The following is a 17,685-nucleotide window of genomic DNA, read 5'->3' as shown; positions in this document are numbered from 1 at the left end:
AGTAGAAACATCTGTCCAGGCGATTTTTTCCACGCCTTTATAAAATTCATGCAAGTGGCTTATTGTTTTTATCCAGATAAAGTTATAATTTGTACTTAATTATAATATATTGCTGTCAATGAAAGATAGCATTTCAATTAATAATTTTATTTTTCTTTGAATTTGTTTACTGTTAATTTCCAGGTCGGTCGAGTGACCATTATTATCACTGTGGTTACGCTGTTATTTTACTTAATTTAGATAATGGTATTAATAACAAACAAAGATTACAACTTAACCCTTCTGAGATTTTGAGATTTATAAATTGACCTGTCAGATTTATGATTAAGTTCATTTTTATTATTTCCGTTTCACATTCAATTTCAAATAGATTCGCTGTGGTTAACTTTCCCAAAATAAAATACATTTTTTTAAAGCAGATAAAAACTCTTTATTGTTTTAATATTACAAACGGAAATGCTGATGAAATAACATTATAATAACACAAATTTTACTTGTAAACAGTAAAAATACCACTTTTTTATTAATTGGTAATAAAATTATCATGCTTAAAGAACGTAGGCAACTACTTTTTAAGTAGAAATTATTCTCAAAACAAACAGAAAAAACTTAATATTTACTTCTATGCTCACATCCTGAGCTTTGTAAAACAACTGTACATAAATAACAATAAAAATAATGTGAAAATAAATAATAAAATTTTTTTTAATATTTTCTATTCTACTAGTAACAGGACTTAATAATATTTTTTAAAGTTTGTTTAACACTACACCATGCAATTTTAGAATATTCCATGTCGAATGACCTTTGTGATTATTTTTGAGAAATATATTTTTATCAAGTAAACGCCATACGTTAGTCAACCAACCTGAGGTGAACAGTAGACCTCGCTCCCAATATTCTAATTTTCTCATATTTAATAAATCAAAACTAAAATTTACTTTAAAATCACAAAATTTTAAGAGGCACATATACCTTCTCATTTAATAGTAAATCTTTTTTTTTTGTTTCAAATTAAGAATATAAGAATTGTCCAAAGAAACTTCCACTATCTATCAGAATTATTTTTTCAAAGTTTCTTCGGCAGGTACCTTAATATTGAAAAAGTGCTAATAAGAGATGACGATTTCACTTAAAAAGAAATATTTAGTAAACCATTAAAACTATCATCGTCTTGGAACGGAAATGGAATCTACAAACAATTTTACAGACAGACGAAATGCAAGCGGTCGATTTAAAATAATGCTTCGCGATTCTCAGTCAATTATTTAGGCGAATATTTTTTTTCTCTAGCCTTGTACGCGGTACCCCGCATTACTCGCACCGGGTTAAAGCTTATCACAAAATTATTTAAAAAAACACCGTATAAATAATCGGTGGTCTTTCTAGGAATAAGACATTCTCACTTTCACCGTGTTGCTCAGATGTTCAAAACATTATCCCATAAGTTTATTTTACAATGTTTCGCAGTGCATTGTTCGTTTTGGGATTTCTATGCTTGGCAATATCTTGTGTAGATGGTATGTAACTGCTAAAGATTTCTACATTCTTGTCATACGATACGCTAAATAAAGCAATTGTTTTCGTGTCATTTTAGCGCTACATTTCAATATCGAGTTTCATCCGTCTATATTCTTAATTATGACTTGAAGTCCCTAACAAATATTTTTCAATTCTCCAGCCATCTCATCCTGCCTAACAGTCTATGTGCCTAACTCTTCTCCGGTTTGCTTCTAGCCCCTTACTCTTACTATCTATACTATTTTTATTTATTACTAGTGAATTCGCTGTTGCTAATATATTTCTTTGGTATCTCGCAGTGTTACTATTAAAAAACAATATTACATCGACTCTAGTTCGACTCCTTATCTCACTCCAATGCAGAGATGTTGCGTTAATTACTGTCTAAACACAATAATAAGAACAACCATTCAAATTTTCAGCGATATCGGTGGACAACTTTTAGAGCTTTGCGAGCACAAACGTACGCAGGCTGATTTTTATATATTAAGATGACATTTTTCATTTTTTTAATAAACATTATTGTTTGTTTTCTTATACAAGTTCAGGGGTTGATTTGATTCAGTGCCACTGTCTTGTGATCTAGGTGGTTTTAAATCCACCGTGGCACCCACTTTCTCATGAGTTTCTTTGCCATCTCGTATTATTTCCAAGTACCCATTGAAACCTTTTAAAATTGTTTCCAGCAAATGATTACAACATTGTTTTATTCTAGTCGTATCAGCGGAGGAGCCGGAACCATTTTTTAGAAATGACTACTTTTATTCAGCTACTTTTAAGTCGTTTTACAAAGAACACAAGATACCGCTAGGCTGGAGAGAAGCAGTGTCCTTGTGTTCCTTGGAAAGCGCGGAGCTTGTGGTGCCAACTTCTGAGGAGGAGATGAAGGCCCTGCTAACATTCGTGGTCAGCACCACCAACAACATGTGGATTGGAATTCATGATTTTTTCAAACATCAGAACTACGTGGCAATCAATGGTAAATCATCATTATTTATTTTTAATAAACAATTTATATCAAAAACTTTGTTTATAATTCTAAAAATAAAAATAAACAAATTTAAAAAATAATTTCGGTTGTGTGCCCCGATGAGGACATGGGTATTTTCAAGTATAGTTTCATTAACTTTATTATTTATTGCTTTGTATAATTTTTTTAAAAAACATCCAGGCAGATTTCTAAAAATTGATTTAGCTGAAAGTGTGAATTTTTTACAATTTACGTATTTAACACAAAGCGGATTTATGAAATAATATTCATAATCTGAAAAAATTTATTCCGTAAAACTTGTAAATTTTAAAAAAATTGTGATGATATTGGATTTATCAATTCAGTTTAAAAAATTACCTAACTAAAACTAAAAATTACCTTTTTGTTTGCGATTCTTTGTAGATATTCCAACTTCAGAGTTATACCTGAACCACCCAGACCCCAATCCGAGTGAGGAAAAAGATTGCGTGCGGATGCTGCGTAATGGGCAGTACTCTGATGGGCCCTGCGAAGCCACAAATCGGTTTATCTGCAAGAAACATCTCAGCACTTTGACAGTCAATGCGGATTGTGGAACCTACGATACAGGTATGGAAAAATGCATCTAATTAATAATTAATAGACAATACTTTAACTGTTCACACAAATTCTAGGCACGATAACATACAGGGTTTTCCAATAAGAGGTGTTATTTTAAATAGCCCGCTATTTCGGTAGATGTTACTTTTGAAGCTGTAATTTTTTAACATTTTACAAGTAGAAACTACGCCATTAATAAAAATGGAACGATACATGAAAAATTAAAATTATTGAAATTATTAAAATTCACTTGAGTTAATCAAATGCAAATCATCTTGAGTGATGAGGCCCATTTCCACCTCGGTGGCTTCGTCAACAAGCAAAATTATCGCATCTGGGGCTCGGAAAACCCAATAATTATTGTTGAAAAGCCTCTCTATCCTCAACGTGTGACTGTTTGGTGCGGTTTATGGTCCGGCGGAGTCATTGGACATTACTTTTTCGAAAATGAGGCTGGAGCAACAGTTAAGGTGAATGAATTGCGCTATCGAGAGATGATTAATGATTTTTTATGGCCGGAATTGGATGGTATTGATCTGGACAACGTTTACTTTCAACTAACAAGACGGCGCTACGTGCCACACAAGCAACGAAACCATTGATCTTTTACGATTGAATATCAAAATAACACCTCTTATTGGAAAATCCTGTATATTTGGACACAAACACTACAAACTCTTCCGTGAATAGATAACATTAAAATTCAAGCTCAATGATAGTGAAATGTAATGTTTGATATAATCATGAGCGCTATACCTTGAGGTGATCAAACAAAAGAAACATAGTAAGGCGAAGCTTAATGCTAAATCAGTATTTTGATTAATCTTTATAACGAATTGGTGTGCATTATGAATACCAAAAAATATGCTTTAGATAAATTGAAGGTTTTCCTATCGTTTCGCTTGAGTAGAATACAAATAATAAAATAAATTACTCAATAAAAAATATAAATGTAAACTTCTAAAAAAAAATTTTTTCAATAAAAATGTATGAACGCGTAAAGGAAAAAACATTTAAAAAATATAGTATTATAGCTAAGATTATCTGTGACAGTTTCACTAAATTAACTTTTTTTCTTGCTTATAAAATTATTTACAAAATAAATAAAAACCAGTTTTGTGCTTGAAATAGAACGTTTCTAAACTCCGTTTGTCTAGCCATTTTAATGCCTATTACCTACAATATAAGGTATACCAAGAATACACACATTTTTATTTGATTTGATAGGGCAAATTCAACCGCGGGTCTGTCCAATACACTAGGTCGACGCTTTTCATATTTTTGAGCGCGGCTGCATCGCTTACGCCTTTAAGATTCTGGCATTATTTTTGGGTATTGTCTCATCTTAACAATGTCTTTCCTAGTATTACAAAGATATTTGACCGGTCGGTGGCCGAGTTGACATCGCTCTTGGGTCTCACCCAGTGTGTTCAATTTCTCGGCCGGCTAAGTCCTCCATCACAACACATGCAACATTTTCCGCTTAATGTGGTGGTAATAAGAGATTTTCAGATATTGTCAGGTTTTTTTTTATTTTTATTTTTTTTATTATTATTATTATTTTATTTTTTTATTTTATTGCACAACAGATAGATTATCCAATTACTGTACAATTCTCAATTTGACAATCTTAACACCTATGAAGATAATTATTATACAAAAAAAACTTTAGGCTTTTTAAAGAAGAATTATATATATCTAGTGCTTCTGAGATTTCATTCAATAGCACCATTCCTCTTGTCATGCTATGTTGTGCTAGAATATCTGTTCTGCCGTATGGTATTTTGAATAAGTCGTGTCGACGACTACGGCTGAAGTTTTCGGGCACGTATAAACCATAGCATTCCAAGAGGAACGGGCTATCAATATAGTTATGGATTATGTTAAAACTAAGTATTGCAAGATTTGCATGACTGGTATCTTCATACGTAACTGTAGTAAATATATCACTATTCCGGTCAGCGCAATTTTCAAAAAATCAATAAGTGAAGGAACGTTTCCTCATAAGTGGAAATCTGCTGTAATAACTCCCATTTATAAAAAAGGCGATAAACATGACGTTACAAATTATAGACCTATCTCTCAACTTCCTATCTTAAGTAAAATTCTTGAAAAAATCGTTTACGACCAACTCTACCCGACTATCGCTACAGCAATTACACACAACCAACACGGATTCATGAAAAACCGGTCTACTACATCTAACCTGGTCCTATTTGTCAATTATTTGCACAGCAATATGGACGAAAGGGTACAGGTCGATGCTATGTACACCGATTTTTCAAAGGCCTTCGACCGCGTTATTCACTCAATTCTTTTAAATAAACTTACTCGTCTTGGAATACATGGTGATTTATTTAGATGGATTAAGTCATACATTAGTAATCGTAGTCAAGTTATCTCAATAAATGGTGTCTTATCCAAAATAATAAACGCAACCTCGGGCGTTCCTCAGGGTTCCCATCTTGGTCCGCTTTTCTTTAATATATACTTAAACGACATAGGCTCATGTTTCCAACACTCAAAATTTTTAATCTTTGCAGATGACATGAAAATTTATAAAACGGTAATCTCTCTATCGGACTGCAGAGAGCTACAAAGTGACTTAGATAGGCTCTGCAACTACTGCACAGCTAATTATTTGGACCTCAATGTTTCAAAATGCCACACTATGTCCTTCACCAGAAACAAGCATATAATTAACTTTCCCTATTCACTCCGCGATGAACCCGTGATCTCAAAAACCGAATGTAAGGACCTTGGAGTCTACGTTGATAGTAAACTTATATTTAATACGCACATTTCTTCAATCACTGCTAGATCTTACAAAATGTTAGGTTTCATACTGCGTCTGAGTAAATTATTTAAAAATCCAAGTACGCTAGTAATGCTTTATTCCTCACTAGTCAGAAGTACACTGGAATATGCATCGCCTGTTTGGAATCCCAAATACACTTACTATGTCAATAATATAGAGCGCATACAAAATAAATTTATTAAGTACCTAGGTTATAAATACAACAATAATTATATCTGCACTCTCCAATCCCTGAAATCCAGGCGAACGGTAGCTGACATGACATTTCTCCATAAAATAATACACAACGAAATAGACTGCTCAGAACTTCTATCCCAAATAAATTTTAACACCCCATCTAAAAGAACTCGACACACCAACCTTTTTTACACAACTAGTAATAATACAAACGCTGCAGCCAATTCCCCTATTTCTCGCATCCTTCAAACATTCAACTCAATTCAAACAAGCACAAGTACCGATATATTTTTTGATTCTCTCCCTCTATTTAAGAAAAACTTTTTTAGCACACTAAATTCGCCAACATAACACATACAACCACACACAGACACACACGCACACGTACACACACACAAACACTCACACACACCTCTCTCCTTCCCCAGCACACTAATTAACTTAACTTAAAAATGTAACTTAACCGTAAATGTATAATATACCTCCTATGTATATATGTCAGCGACATGTCATTGGTACCAATTATTATTCTAACTTTCATAACTTTGTAACTATTGTCATCTATGTAATTATGTACTGTTTGTTTCTGCAATAAACAAAAATAAATAAAATAAATAAATGACGTCTAGTTTCCAAGCTAAATCTATTTGTTGCCTCAAGTAAGTCCACATGGTGCATGAACCTTGGATAAGTTCCACGCATCCGCATATAGACATACCTGAGGAATTTTTTCTGGATTTGTTCCAGCATATTAATATACTTAGTTTGGTGCGGAGTCCACACACCACTGGCATACTCCACCTTACTTCGTATGACGCCATCAAACATGGCTATCATTGCATCTGGGTCGTGAAATTGTTTACATGTTCTGGTGATAAATCCCAGGAGTTTGTAGCATGCTGTAGTAAGTCGTGATATGTGGTCCGAGAATGTTAGTTTGGGATCAAAGACGATACCGAGATCTTTATAGCTATTGACTCGGCATAATTTTTTCTCTTTAATGGTGTAATCAAAAACTACGGGCTTCTGAGAGCGGGTATATGTCATTGTTACGCATTTTTTATATTAAATTCCAGTTTGTTTTTATCTGACTATTCTGCTATAGAATCAAGGTCAGATTGCATTTTTAAGCAGTCTTCGTAAAATATTATTTCCATCAAAAGTTTGAGATCATCCGCAAATAAAAGACATCTGCTATATTTTATTTGTAACCCGAGAATATTTGTCTTTCTTTTAAAAACAAAAACAAAAAATATATTAAATATTTTGCAAGAATTTTAGACAAATAGCATAACGGTTAGGGCGGAGTGACTTTTTAAGTTTGTGATTTTCAAAATCACCATATGTCAAATGAATAACCCTATACTATATGAGAAAATTTTTAAATTAAAAAAAACTCTTATTAATTATGGTGTCATGTTTATTTCACGCTTTGGAAACTTTTTCTACTGACTTTCTTTAAAACAAACTTAAATTGTGTGAGACGCGAAGCGCATGAAAATGCCCAACACAAAAACGTATTTGGTGGACTACAAATGTTTAAATACAGAATGTTACCAACTTATTGCAATGTTGTAAAGTACCAATTGTGGGTGAAAATCGATTTATATTCGTTAGTCAACTTTGTGATTTTTCTCATGTTGTGTAGAGTAATTCATAAAATCATATAGGGATTTTTAAATTCTAAAAAAAAAATCACACCATAACGGTATCGAATCAAACATAATTATTATAGTTGAAGCTCAAAAAATTTTCAAGGTCAAATATTATGTTGAAACAATCATTGATCATTTCTCTTTTTAATACTTGCTTTAATGACTAACAAGTTTTTTGATTCTACTGCTTTACCCTTCTAATGCTATGCTAAGAATCGTTTTTTTTTTCAGAATATCAAAAATTTTCACAGTTTCCAGATAGTTGTTATAAAATTCATGGAACACCTAAGTCCTGGTTTGATGCATATGAAGTCTGTTCGGCCGAACAAGGTCATCTCGTGATCCTCAACAGCGCCGAAGAGGCTCAACATTGCTTGGACACGTTTAATGGATATGCTAGCAGCTCACTGAACACCAACTTTGACAGGAATAATATGTGGCTAGGTTTTCATGATATGGTTCTTCCGGGAAAATATAAGACAATCGACGGTATGTTTGCATGTTTACTTATTAAACCTCATTAAATTTATGTTATGTTTGAGGCTACGTCTTAGGACCACAGGGCGCTTGTGTTGGGGTGACAGTTTGGCAACTATTTTAAAGGTATGATTTGAGATTCTTACGGCCAAAAGTATTACAGTGATTTGTTTTTGGGGTATTTATTCTTCTTTAGCCAACGTTTCGGACAGCATTACAGTTGTGCATCAGGGCAGATGTGTTGTCATTTATTAAACATCTACCCTCGTGATGGACACTGCAATGCTGTCCAAAACGTTGGATAAAAAGGGGGTATCGCAATACGGCATAAAACTCCAAAAACAAATCACTATAACTATTTCAAAGTCCATTCAAATTGTATTACTTTTATTACTGACCATGATTATTCCTTATTATTTCTTGAACCTTTTGGATGTGGAAATAGACCTCCATATTTTATTTCCGATTCACCATTCCCATTAAATCACTATTTGCTTGCACATTGGCCGGTCTCGTATGTGAGCAATCTGTGCATGTCTTTCCCAACCAAAGTCGCCCTTTGTAATTTGTAATATGGCTAGGTTTACTAAAGACAGCCCTTCCAATTCATTATTTAGTAAGCTTGCATCCGCATTGGCAAGAACCTACATAAAGATTGTTACCGTTTTTTTAATATCCAAGTCAAGATATCCTTTATCTTAATTACGCTAATATTTTAATCGGCGTTGCCCTGTCATTTGTGAAAATTCTGAATGGAGAAACTCTCAAAGAAAACGAAAGTGCGATTCTTGACGAGACTCGGGTTGAAGGAGCAAGCAATAGGCCACTTGCACGTATTTTATAATTACTTGAAAAAAAATTACGTGGATAGACGTTCCTACTAAGATTACTAGAAATTTGTAGTTTTTTTAATAATAAAATATATAAATCCGTTGTTACCTTGTGACGTCACCATGTAAAATTAATCCGTGTTCAATATATTTTGTATAAAATTCCACACTGATTTTATTATTGAATATAGCAACATTGTATTCCGTTTTTTTGACATCTCGTAAATATATTTGACATTTTACATTCCATGACACGCACGACATCGTGATGTTTTGACTGTTTAGAAAGATGACGCTGTATTTATCGCTCAAAATTGTTTTACGAGCTGTCGCGACAGTCACGGACAAACTTGAGAATGTCATTGCATTTAACTTAAATTTCATAAAAAGGATAGTAATTTATGACCGCCCATAAGGTTTTTTACCATGTATTTGTAGGTGGACATGTGGATAAAATAGCAATTCTCTATTTCGCCGTTGGGGTATCCAATGTATTTCACCCAATTAATATTTGATAAACATATGATTAAATATATGATTGAAATCCGCTGCTGCAAAGGCTTTTTAAAAAACAACACTTGATTTCAACTTAATTATCGAATGGAGACAAGTATTTAAGTCGGGGGTTTAAGTAAACATGCACAAACTAGGTTTTTATGGGTTTGGTTTGGGTAATTAATAATTTGTGCTTATTTCCTAACCTTCTTTATTATTTAAAGACATTATATTATAAGCCGTAGAAAATCATACAAATGTCACAGATATTATAACACAGGTTGCCAATGCGTCTGTTCTAAAATACCAACAGTACTAATTCCCCACAATTTCCTTTACGTCTAAAATTAAACAAAAATCTATGTAATTTAGCATTTATTTTTTATTATCTAGTCATTTTATTTTCCCTTCGGGCTCAAAAGATAGAAATTTGTTCAAAAATTTGCTGTAAAAGGAAAGAAAATTATAGTTTATTTTTACTTGTATTTATTTTCTGAGTATCAAACCATATTTTTCAATATGGTTTGATACTCAGAAAATGCTCTTGTAAGCGGTATTAGTCAAGTCAGTTTTCATATTGTAGAATCCTTGACATTTTCCTCATACAACAATCATTTAAATTCACAAAAAATCCCCGTAATCTGGGGATATTCACACGAATTTGCACCTTGTTTCGTACCGGCTGTTTTTTAATGTTATAAACTTATCATAAACTATGTCCCATCTTTCCGGTGTATAAAAAATGATTCGATTACAATCCGAAAATCGCCATGGTTTCAGAAAATACGATTAAAAAAATTTGCTTTAACCGAACAAGAATTTCAAAAAATGTTATGCAAGTGGCCTATTAGAACAGGCTATTTAATTTAAGAAAGGAACAGTTATGAATTGAATTGGATGAAATTTAAACTAATTGAATTGAACGTAATAGTTATTTAAACTTTTGTGTTTAAAGTTTCTTGTGGATATTATAGGACAGAAGCTAGAAAAAGCTGGCTACAGCGATTGGCAGGCCGGGCATCCCGACGACATCAACAACGATAAACACTGTGGAACTTTGATGGTAGGCCTGGGTAGAAAGCTGAACTACAATCCCTGTGAGTCAAAGCTCTTGTTCATGTGCGAGAGAAAGATATCACAAAAACCTCAAGCAGTTTCAGATCTTTGTACTTCAGGTATGCATACCTTTTACCAAGTTAGTACAATATCATTCCGGGGTAAATTTAAAAAAAACTCTAGCAGTTTCATTAAAATGTGGCTTTTTTCGTGGAGAAAAAAAAATCCTAAAAAAATAATGCCTTGAAGCTTTTTTTTCAAAGCATTTCCAGGATTTAACACTGAATTAAATATTATGGTTAAGTTTAAAACTGATTGCTTCTAATTTCAAACAGGTTTCAAGCATTTTTTAAAGTTGGTCTTTCTTGTGTAATATTGAACTAAATGTTATAAAAAAAGTTAAATAAAAATTTGGTTACATCGGTCCTACTTGTGTTGCTAACCGACCGATTTTGAGGGATTTAATTCAATTCAATGATATATTTTTATCTTTCAAAATTTTCATTACAGGATACAAAAGGTATCTATCGATGCCAAGAAGCTGTTACAAACTTTACACATCGGCTAAATCCTGGTTCGACGCACAAAAAGTGTGTGAGTCTGAAAAAGCGCATCTTATCATCCTGAATAGCCCTGAAGAAGCTAAATTCAGCACGGACTTATTTCTGAAATATACCCGTGCTAATCCACAGCTGTGTGACGTTTATAAGAACAGCCTGATGGTGGGCTTTAATAATTTGATTTTTTCAAATGAATACAGGACAATCGATGGTGAGAATAATTTTATTTTCTTGTTTTTTTAATATGTGTTAGTACCTAGTAATTATTTTTTTTAAACTTGCTCAGCTGATTTGAAATAAAAAAATCTAAAAAATAGGGTTTTAAGGGTCAAAATTTAAAATTTATTTTCTACAAATGTATGTTTCTACATAAATTAGTCATTTGTAAAAATTTTAATCAAAATTTATTTTTTTACATTATTTATTACATTACATAAATGTATTTTTAAAAATATGTATTACATTATATTTACACAGTGGTAAGGCCAAATTATATTTTTTAAATTATACATTACATTATATTTACACAGTGGTAAGGCCAAATTTTAATTTTAAATTATATTAACATAGTGGTAAGTGCTTATTATATTTTTTTACTTATGTATTACATTATATTTATACAGTGGTACGGCCAAATTATATTTTTTAAATTATACATTACATTATATTTACACAGTGGTAAGTCCAAATTATAATTTTTAAATAATATTAACACAGTGGTAAGGGCGAATTATATTTTTTTACTTATGTATTACATTGTGTTTACACAGTGATAAGGCCTAATTATAATTTAAAAAATTGTATTGATTATATGTACACAGTGGTTAGGAAAAATTAAAAGTTTTAAATTAAATATTACATTATATTTACACAGTGGTAAGTCCAAATTATAATTTTTAAACAAATTATAAACTCTATTTAAAATATTGTGGTTATTTTGGCTAATGGCATTATACCTAGCTCTCTCATTCTCTCAGTCAAAGAATTTATACATAAAAATGCAAAAGTTATTTTAAATTCATGTAGGATTACGAAAGATTTTTTTAAATATTTATACTGAGGGATCAGTAGGATTTATAGGTCCAATTCGAAGTTCTACCGAGCCGAACCCTCTGATATGAAAATATCTGGAGTCGTTGAATTATTTTCCCATTTGATCTCTGGTGATTTGACGCGTTGTTTTTGTATTATTTTGTATTTATTATGCTTATATAATGCACTTGCATAATGTGGATTGACTAGATGATCATTTTTGTCAAAGAGTGGCTAGATAGAAACCTACTCACCCTAAATTATGATAAAACTATTTGTATTTCTTTCTATAACACACAGAAGTCGGCTCCTAAAACCAATCTTAATTTGAAGTTTCATAACGTAAATTATAATCCAAACACATTCTGTAACTGTGAGGAGATGAAAACGTATTAAGTATTTAGGTGTAACTATAGATTGTCAACTTAAATGGACCAGCCATATTGAAAAAACTGTTAGCAAATTGAGATACCTAAAATATATTTTCAAAAGAATAAGTAATGTAGTAAATATAAAAACCATGAAACTAGTTTATGACTCACTAGTTCATTTATCTCTTTCCTATGGAATAATTGGCTGGGGCGGAACTTTCAACAATCATTTAGACCACTAGAAATTGCCCAAAAATCAATTATTATGATAATGTACCAAAAAACTAAATCCTATCCCTCTAAACAATTGTTCCAAGAAACTGAAATTTTGGACCTTAAGCAGACCTATAGTGCTCAATGTCTTAAATTTATTTGTACGCGACCAAACAACTTTAATAAAAATTCAAATCGTGCCAGCCAACGACATGGTGCTTGTGAAAATTCAATATAAAAAAATTAAAAAATAAAATAAAATTGTGGAAAAGTGTGTGGAAAAGTTTAGTTTTTCCTTTGGAGAAGATTTAACCCGGACATAAAGTCGGAAAATAAAAATAAAACTATTTACTCAAATCGCTCTAAAATCATAAAAAATCATCTGCTTTAATGGCTTGTATTCTATAATTTTATATTCAAATAAAAAATAGCACATATCCTTATTAGATATTTATCGTACACTTTGATTGTAAAAATATTTTCAGTCTAGTTAAGTATTTTGGCCTCAAATACAAATTTAAGTTTCGCCATTCCTCCTAATACTTACAGCTATATTTACATCATAAATTGGGAAAATACAAACTCAATTTATCTGCATTAAATATAATTAATATTTACTAAACATATATTTATTGGTGATAAAATCTCGTGTTTTTAGGAATGACCCTCTTCGATGCAGGCTACCGAGACTGGGGTCCCGGGAGCCCCTCCATTGGAACGGGTCGATGCGGTGCGCTATCGCAACACGCGGCAACCCTGGGTGGATCCTTTCGACTAAACGATGTACCTTGTGCCTCATCAAAACTCTTCTTCATGTGCGAGCAGAACATTTTAAATCCGAAGGAGGACTCCAGCGCCCTTAAAGCATCTACAGGCTGTGGTACGTATCAAAAACTCTTTAATATTATTATAATAGCTTTTTAAGAGTGTAAAACGGGCAGCGATATTATCCCGATTGGCTAAAATTGCTAAAAATGTTGTCGCTTGTGGCGCCCTGATCGCATTTTAAGACAATTCCATAGATATATGAATATTAGTAGACCTGCCCTAAGTGATTAATAGCGTATTATCCCCACTCCCCATACCGGTTCCATTGAGCCGGCTGGGCTCGCATATGGCCTCAAGTGAAATTTGAAAACGTGACGTCATCATTCTTGTGCGAACTATGGTCGAGGCATCATCGGTTCATTTTACGAAATAACACGGCAAAATGTTGACTTGTACTATGAAAACTTGTAAAAATAGATTTGAAAAAGAGAATAAACCCAATTGTCGTATTACATTCCATATATAAGCATTATTTTACTTTATTTTAAGCATATTCACATCGTATAATATAGATCAGTTTTAGAAACATATACTATCACATCGAGAAACGTCTGGACGCGAAACACAAAGCTGGTTGGTTGCTGGGAAGTAAATTATGAACATTTATAAAAGTGTCTTAACTAAATACTTAAACGAAATATTCGACTCTGAAAAGGCAACCGAATTTTTTTGCCGAATTTGGACTTCGCAAATTTGTTCATAACGTGGCGAGTAATTTGCGCTCCCATGTAAAAATGTCTATTCATTCTAAAGCAGATTTTACTTTTAAGAAGTAAATGGTGATATTATAATGCGAGATGCCTATTTACTGTCAGATTGATTTATTGACGAATCACAGTCAGCCTTACTCCCTTCGTTCTTCAACAGTTGATTTTACCCCTCGCCATTATCTTCTCGTCTATTAATTCCTATGTCTGTGGACAATTCCAACAAAATATTAACAATGGATTTGATCTTAGTATGAAACATCGTTAAATCCGAAGTTACAACGAATATTCCCGAACACAAATTAAAAATGGCATATTCAATCTTGGACGTTTGAAGTAAGAAATTTTCTCTTGACCTCCACTATTTTGTTGAAATTTTTTTTTTCTTCTAATGAATATTTGCTTTGCTGTATAGTGGAAAAACACTATACATTTTTCTTGTATAATGTTATGGTTATCTTTATATTTTAAACGCTTACAAAAATTACTAATTAACGTATTAAAAAAACTTGACTTGTTTACAATTTATAATTCACACAAACGAGGTACCCCAGTAAGGTCACATTCTTTTCGACAAATGTAAAAAAATATTTTTTTACAATGGTCACTTACGAAGATTATCTGTTACAGGATACAAACATTATCCTTCGATGCCAGAAAGCAGTTATAAACTTCACACCAACAACGACAGCTCCTGGAACGACGCCTTCAAAGTGTGTGCAGCCGAACAAGGGCACCTTATTATCCTGAACAGCGCAGAGGAAGCACAACTCTGCGCGGACATATTCATTGATTATGCTAATAGTAATCCGTCTGGAAAATTTGATAAGGATATGGTCATGGTGGGCGTTATTGGGATTGATGGACAATTCAGGACAATTGATGGTAAAAACAAAGCTTTAGGATTGTAATCGTAATATTAACTTATTGTGGAAGTGTACATTTTACTATGCATTAACCCAGTTAATGATTGAGCCTGCTTATGTTATCCGGGGGAATGTGGAAGTGTACATTTTATTATGCATTAATCCAGTCAATGAAGGATTGATCATTCTTTTGGTAACCGGGGGAATGTGGAAGTGTACATTTTATTATGCATTAATCCAGTCAATGAAGGATTGATCATTCTTTTGGTAACCGGGGGAATGTGGAAGTGTACATTTTATTATGCATTAATCCAGTCAATGAAGGATTGATCATGCTTTTGGTAACCGGGGGAATGTGGAAGTGTACATTTTATTATGCATTAATCCAGTCAATGAAGGATTGATCATGCTTTTGGTAACCGGGGGAATGTGGAAGTGTACATTTTACTATGCATTAATCCAGTCAATGAAGGATTGATCATGCTTTTGGTAACCGGGGAATGTGGAAGTGTACATTTTATTATGCATTAATCCAGTCAATGAAGGATTGATCATGCTTTTGGTAACCAGGGGAATGTGCAAAATAAGCCTTAGGTTTATTTCTAATAGAGCTTTCATAAATAATTTATTTTATACAGTAAAATGTTACAACTCAAGTAGTGATCACGGCAAGTAGTTAATTACTTTCATACAATACGTCGGTAAATGTTATTTTTTCCTCTCTCACGAGTGGTGGTCAACGTCGCTCATTCGAGTGGCGTATTTACAAAACTTATACCGTTTCATTCACTACCACGAGTAATTTTTGTTGTGAAAAATCATCTACAAAGCCTTAAGGCTAGGTTTTGTTGGGAGAAATCATCTACAAAGCATCTATAGTAGGTTTAGTTAAACCCTTTATGCTAGGTTTCGTTACGCAAAATCATCTACAAACTTACACTGTTTTAGTGACGGTGACGACAGTAGTAGTAATTAGTAATACTACAGTAGTATTTGAGTAAGTAAGTAGTAATACTACAGTAGTATTTGAGAAAGTAATTAGTAATACTACAGTAGTATCAATGAGTTTGTGCAATCTCATTAATAATAATAATAATAATTGTTTATTCCAGAATGTGGGGAGGTGAGTGCAATCCCACACATTCCATAAAATATAACTACAATGTTATATACAGAGATAAGTAGGTACAAATAAAATAAAATATGAAAGTATGATAAAACAAATAAAATATAAGAAAAAGTAAAAGTAAATATATAGAGTGGAGAGTGATAACATAAAACATTTACATTTCTTGGAACTTATTGGTATATCGGAGCGATAATTATGGGGGCCAATATTTTTCTCCAATGTTTTTCGATGCTCAATCCTGAGGTCTGGCGGGTTTCGATGATGAGGACGTTTCTGGAGTTGTTGATCCTTCCTCTCGTTCCTGCTATCCTGGTTCTCATTAGGGCTGCAAAGCCGGGAACTCTCCCCTCCATGAACATCGAGGAGGCACTGCAGTACCTTGGAAGTCCGAACATTATGCGGTAAGCATTATTATATTGAATCCGAAGCCTTTCCATGGTACGCTTTTTGAAATTGGCCCACAGCTCGCAAGTATACAAGGTAGTGCAGAAAGCTAAGAATAGCGTCCTTTTCACCTTCGGGCTGCAGAGTCTAAATCTTCTGCTAAGCATGTTACTTTTTATGCTCAGTGCTCGCCTCTGCCTGTCGATGTCGTCGTCATCCGTCAAGTTGTTGGTGATGATATGCCCTAAATATTTCGTTGTTTCTACTATTATGAGAGGTTCTCCATTCAAAAATGCTGGGGGAATATTTTTTGGTCCTTCTCTGTATTTGACGACCAGCAGTGCTGTTTTTTTCGCGTTATATAACATGTTTGTTTCGAGTGCATATTCTTCGCAGATCTTCAAGAGAATTCTTAGTTCCCTTATTGACGGTGCCATCAGCACCATATCGTCTGCGTAGCTCACATTGTTGATGAATTTTCCTCCAATATGGCAGCCTACCCCAGCGTTATTTAACCTGTGAGTTAATTCATCCATATATATGTTGAACAGTACTGGGGACAAACAACCTCCTTGTCTGACTCCACTCTTTAAGAAAAGGGGTTCTGAGAAACCATCTTTCCATTTAACTAGGTTTTCTTGTTGACGGTGCCATGTGTCGAGAATTCGTACTACTTTCCATGGTAGGCCTCTTTTTTTTAGTTTGGTCCATAATAATGGATGGTAGACTCTGTCGAAGGCCTTACTAAGGTCCAAAAAGCATGCGTAAGTTGTTGTTTTTCTCTTCCTATAGTATTCCAGCGTCCGTTTTACGCAGAATATGGCTGAGTCTGTGGAACATTCAGTTTTGAAACCCATCTGATTATCTTTCGTTTTTAATTGGGGTCCGACTTGATCAAAGAGAACTCGTTCAAATATTCTGTTGGTGACGGTGGCGATGGATATCGGTCTGTAATTTTCCTGTAAAGTTATGTCTGTCAGTTTAGATTTTACTATC

The 17,685-nt window shown here is 33.2% G+C and overlaps 1 protein-coding gene across 1 annotated transcript; it reads left to right on the top strand.

Moving 5' to 3' along the window:
• The first annotated feature begins 2,168 nt into the window (after positions 1 to 2,168).
• On the top strand, positions 2,169 to 15,221 carry LOC149413838 (lymphocyte antigen 75-like). Its single transcript, XM_089644481.1, has 6 exons — positions 2,169 to 2,500; positions 2,915 to 3,100; positions 7,973 to 8,230; positions 10,518 to 10,718; positions 13,434 to 13,655; positions 14,941 to 15,221. Exons 1-6 carry the CDS (start codon positions 2,404 to 2,406, stop codon positions 15,219 to 15,221), a joined length of 1,245 nt encoding a protein of 414 aa, XP_089500607.1. The 5' UTR covers positions 2,169 to 2,403.
• The last annotated feature ends 2,464 nt before the right edge of the window (positions 15,222 to 17,685 follow it).

This window comes from Hesperophylax consimilis, chromosome 21 (assembly GCF_061612785.1).
Source record: "Hesperophylax consimilis isolate HC1 chromosome 21, BYU_Hcon_1.0, whole genome shotgun sequence".
In the NCBI taxonomy this organism is placed as follows: Eukaryota; Metazoa; Arthropoda; class Insecta; order Trichoptera; family Limnephilidae; genus Hesperophylax; species Hesperophylax consimilis.
Note: the sequence above shows the minus strand (reverse complement) of the source record. Positions and strands in the feature narration are given on the sequence as shown.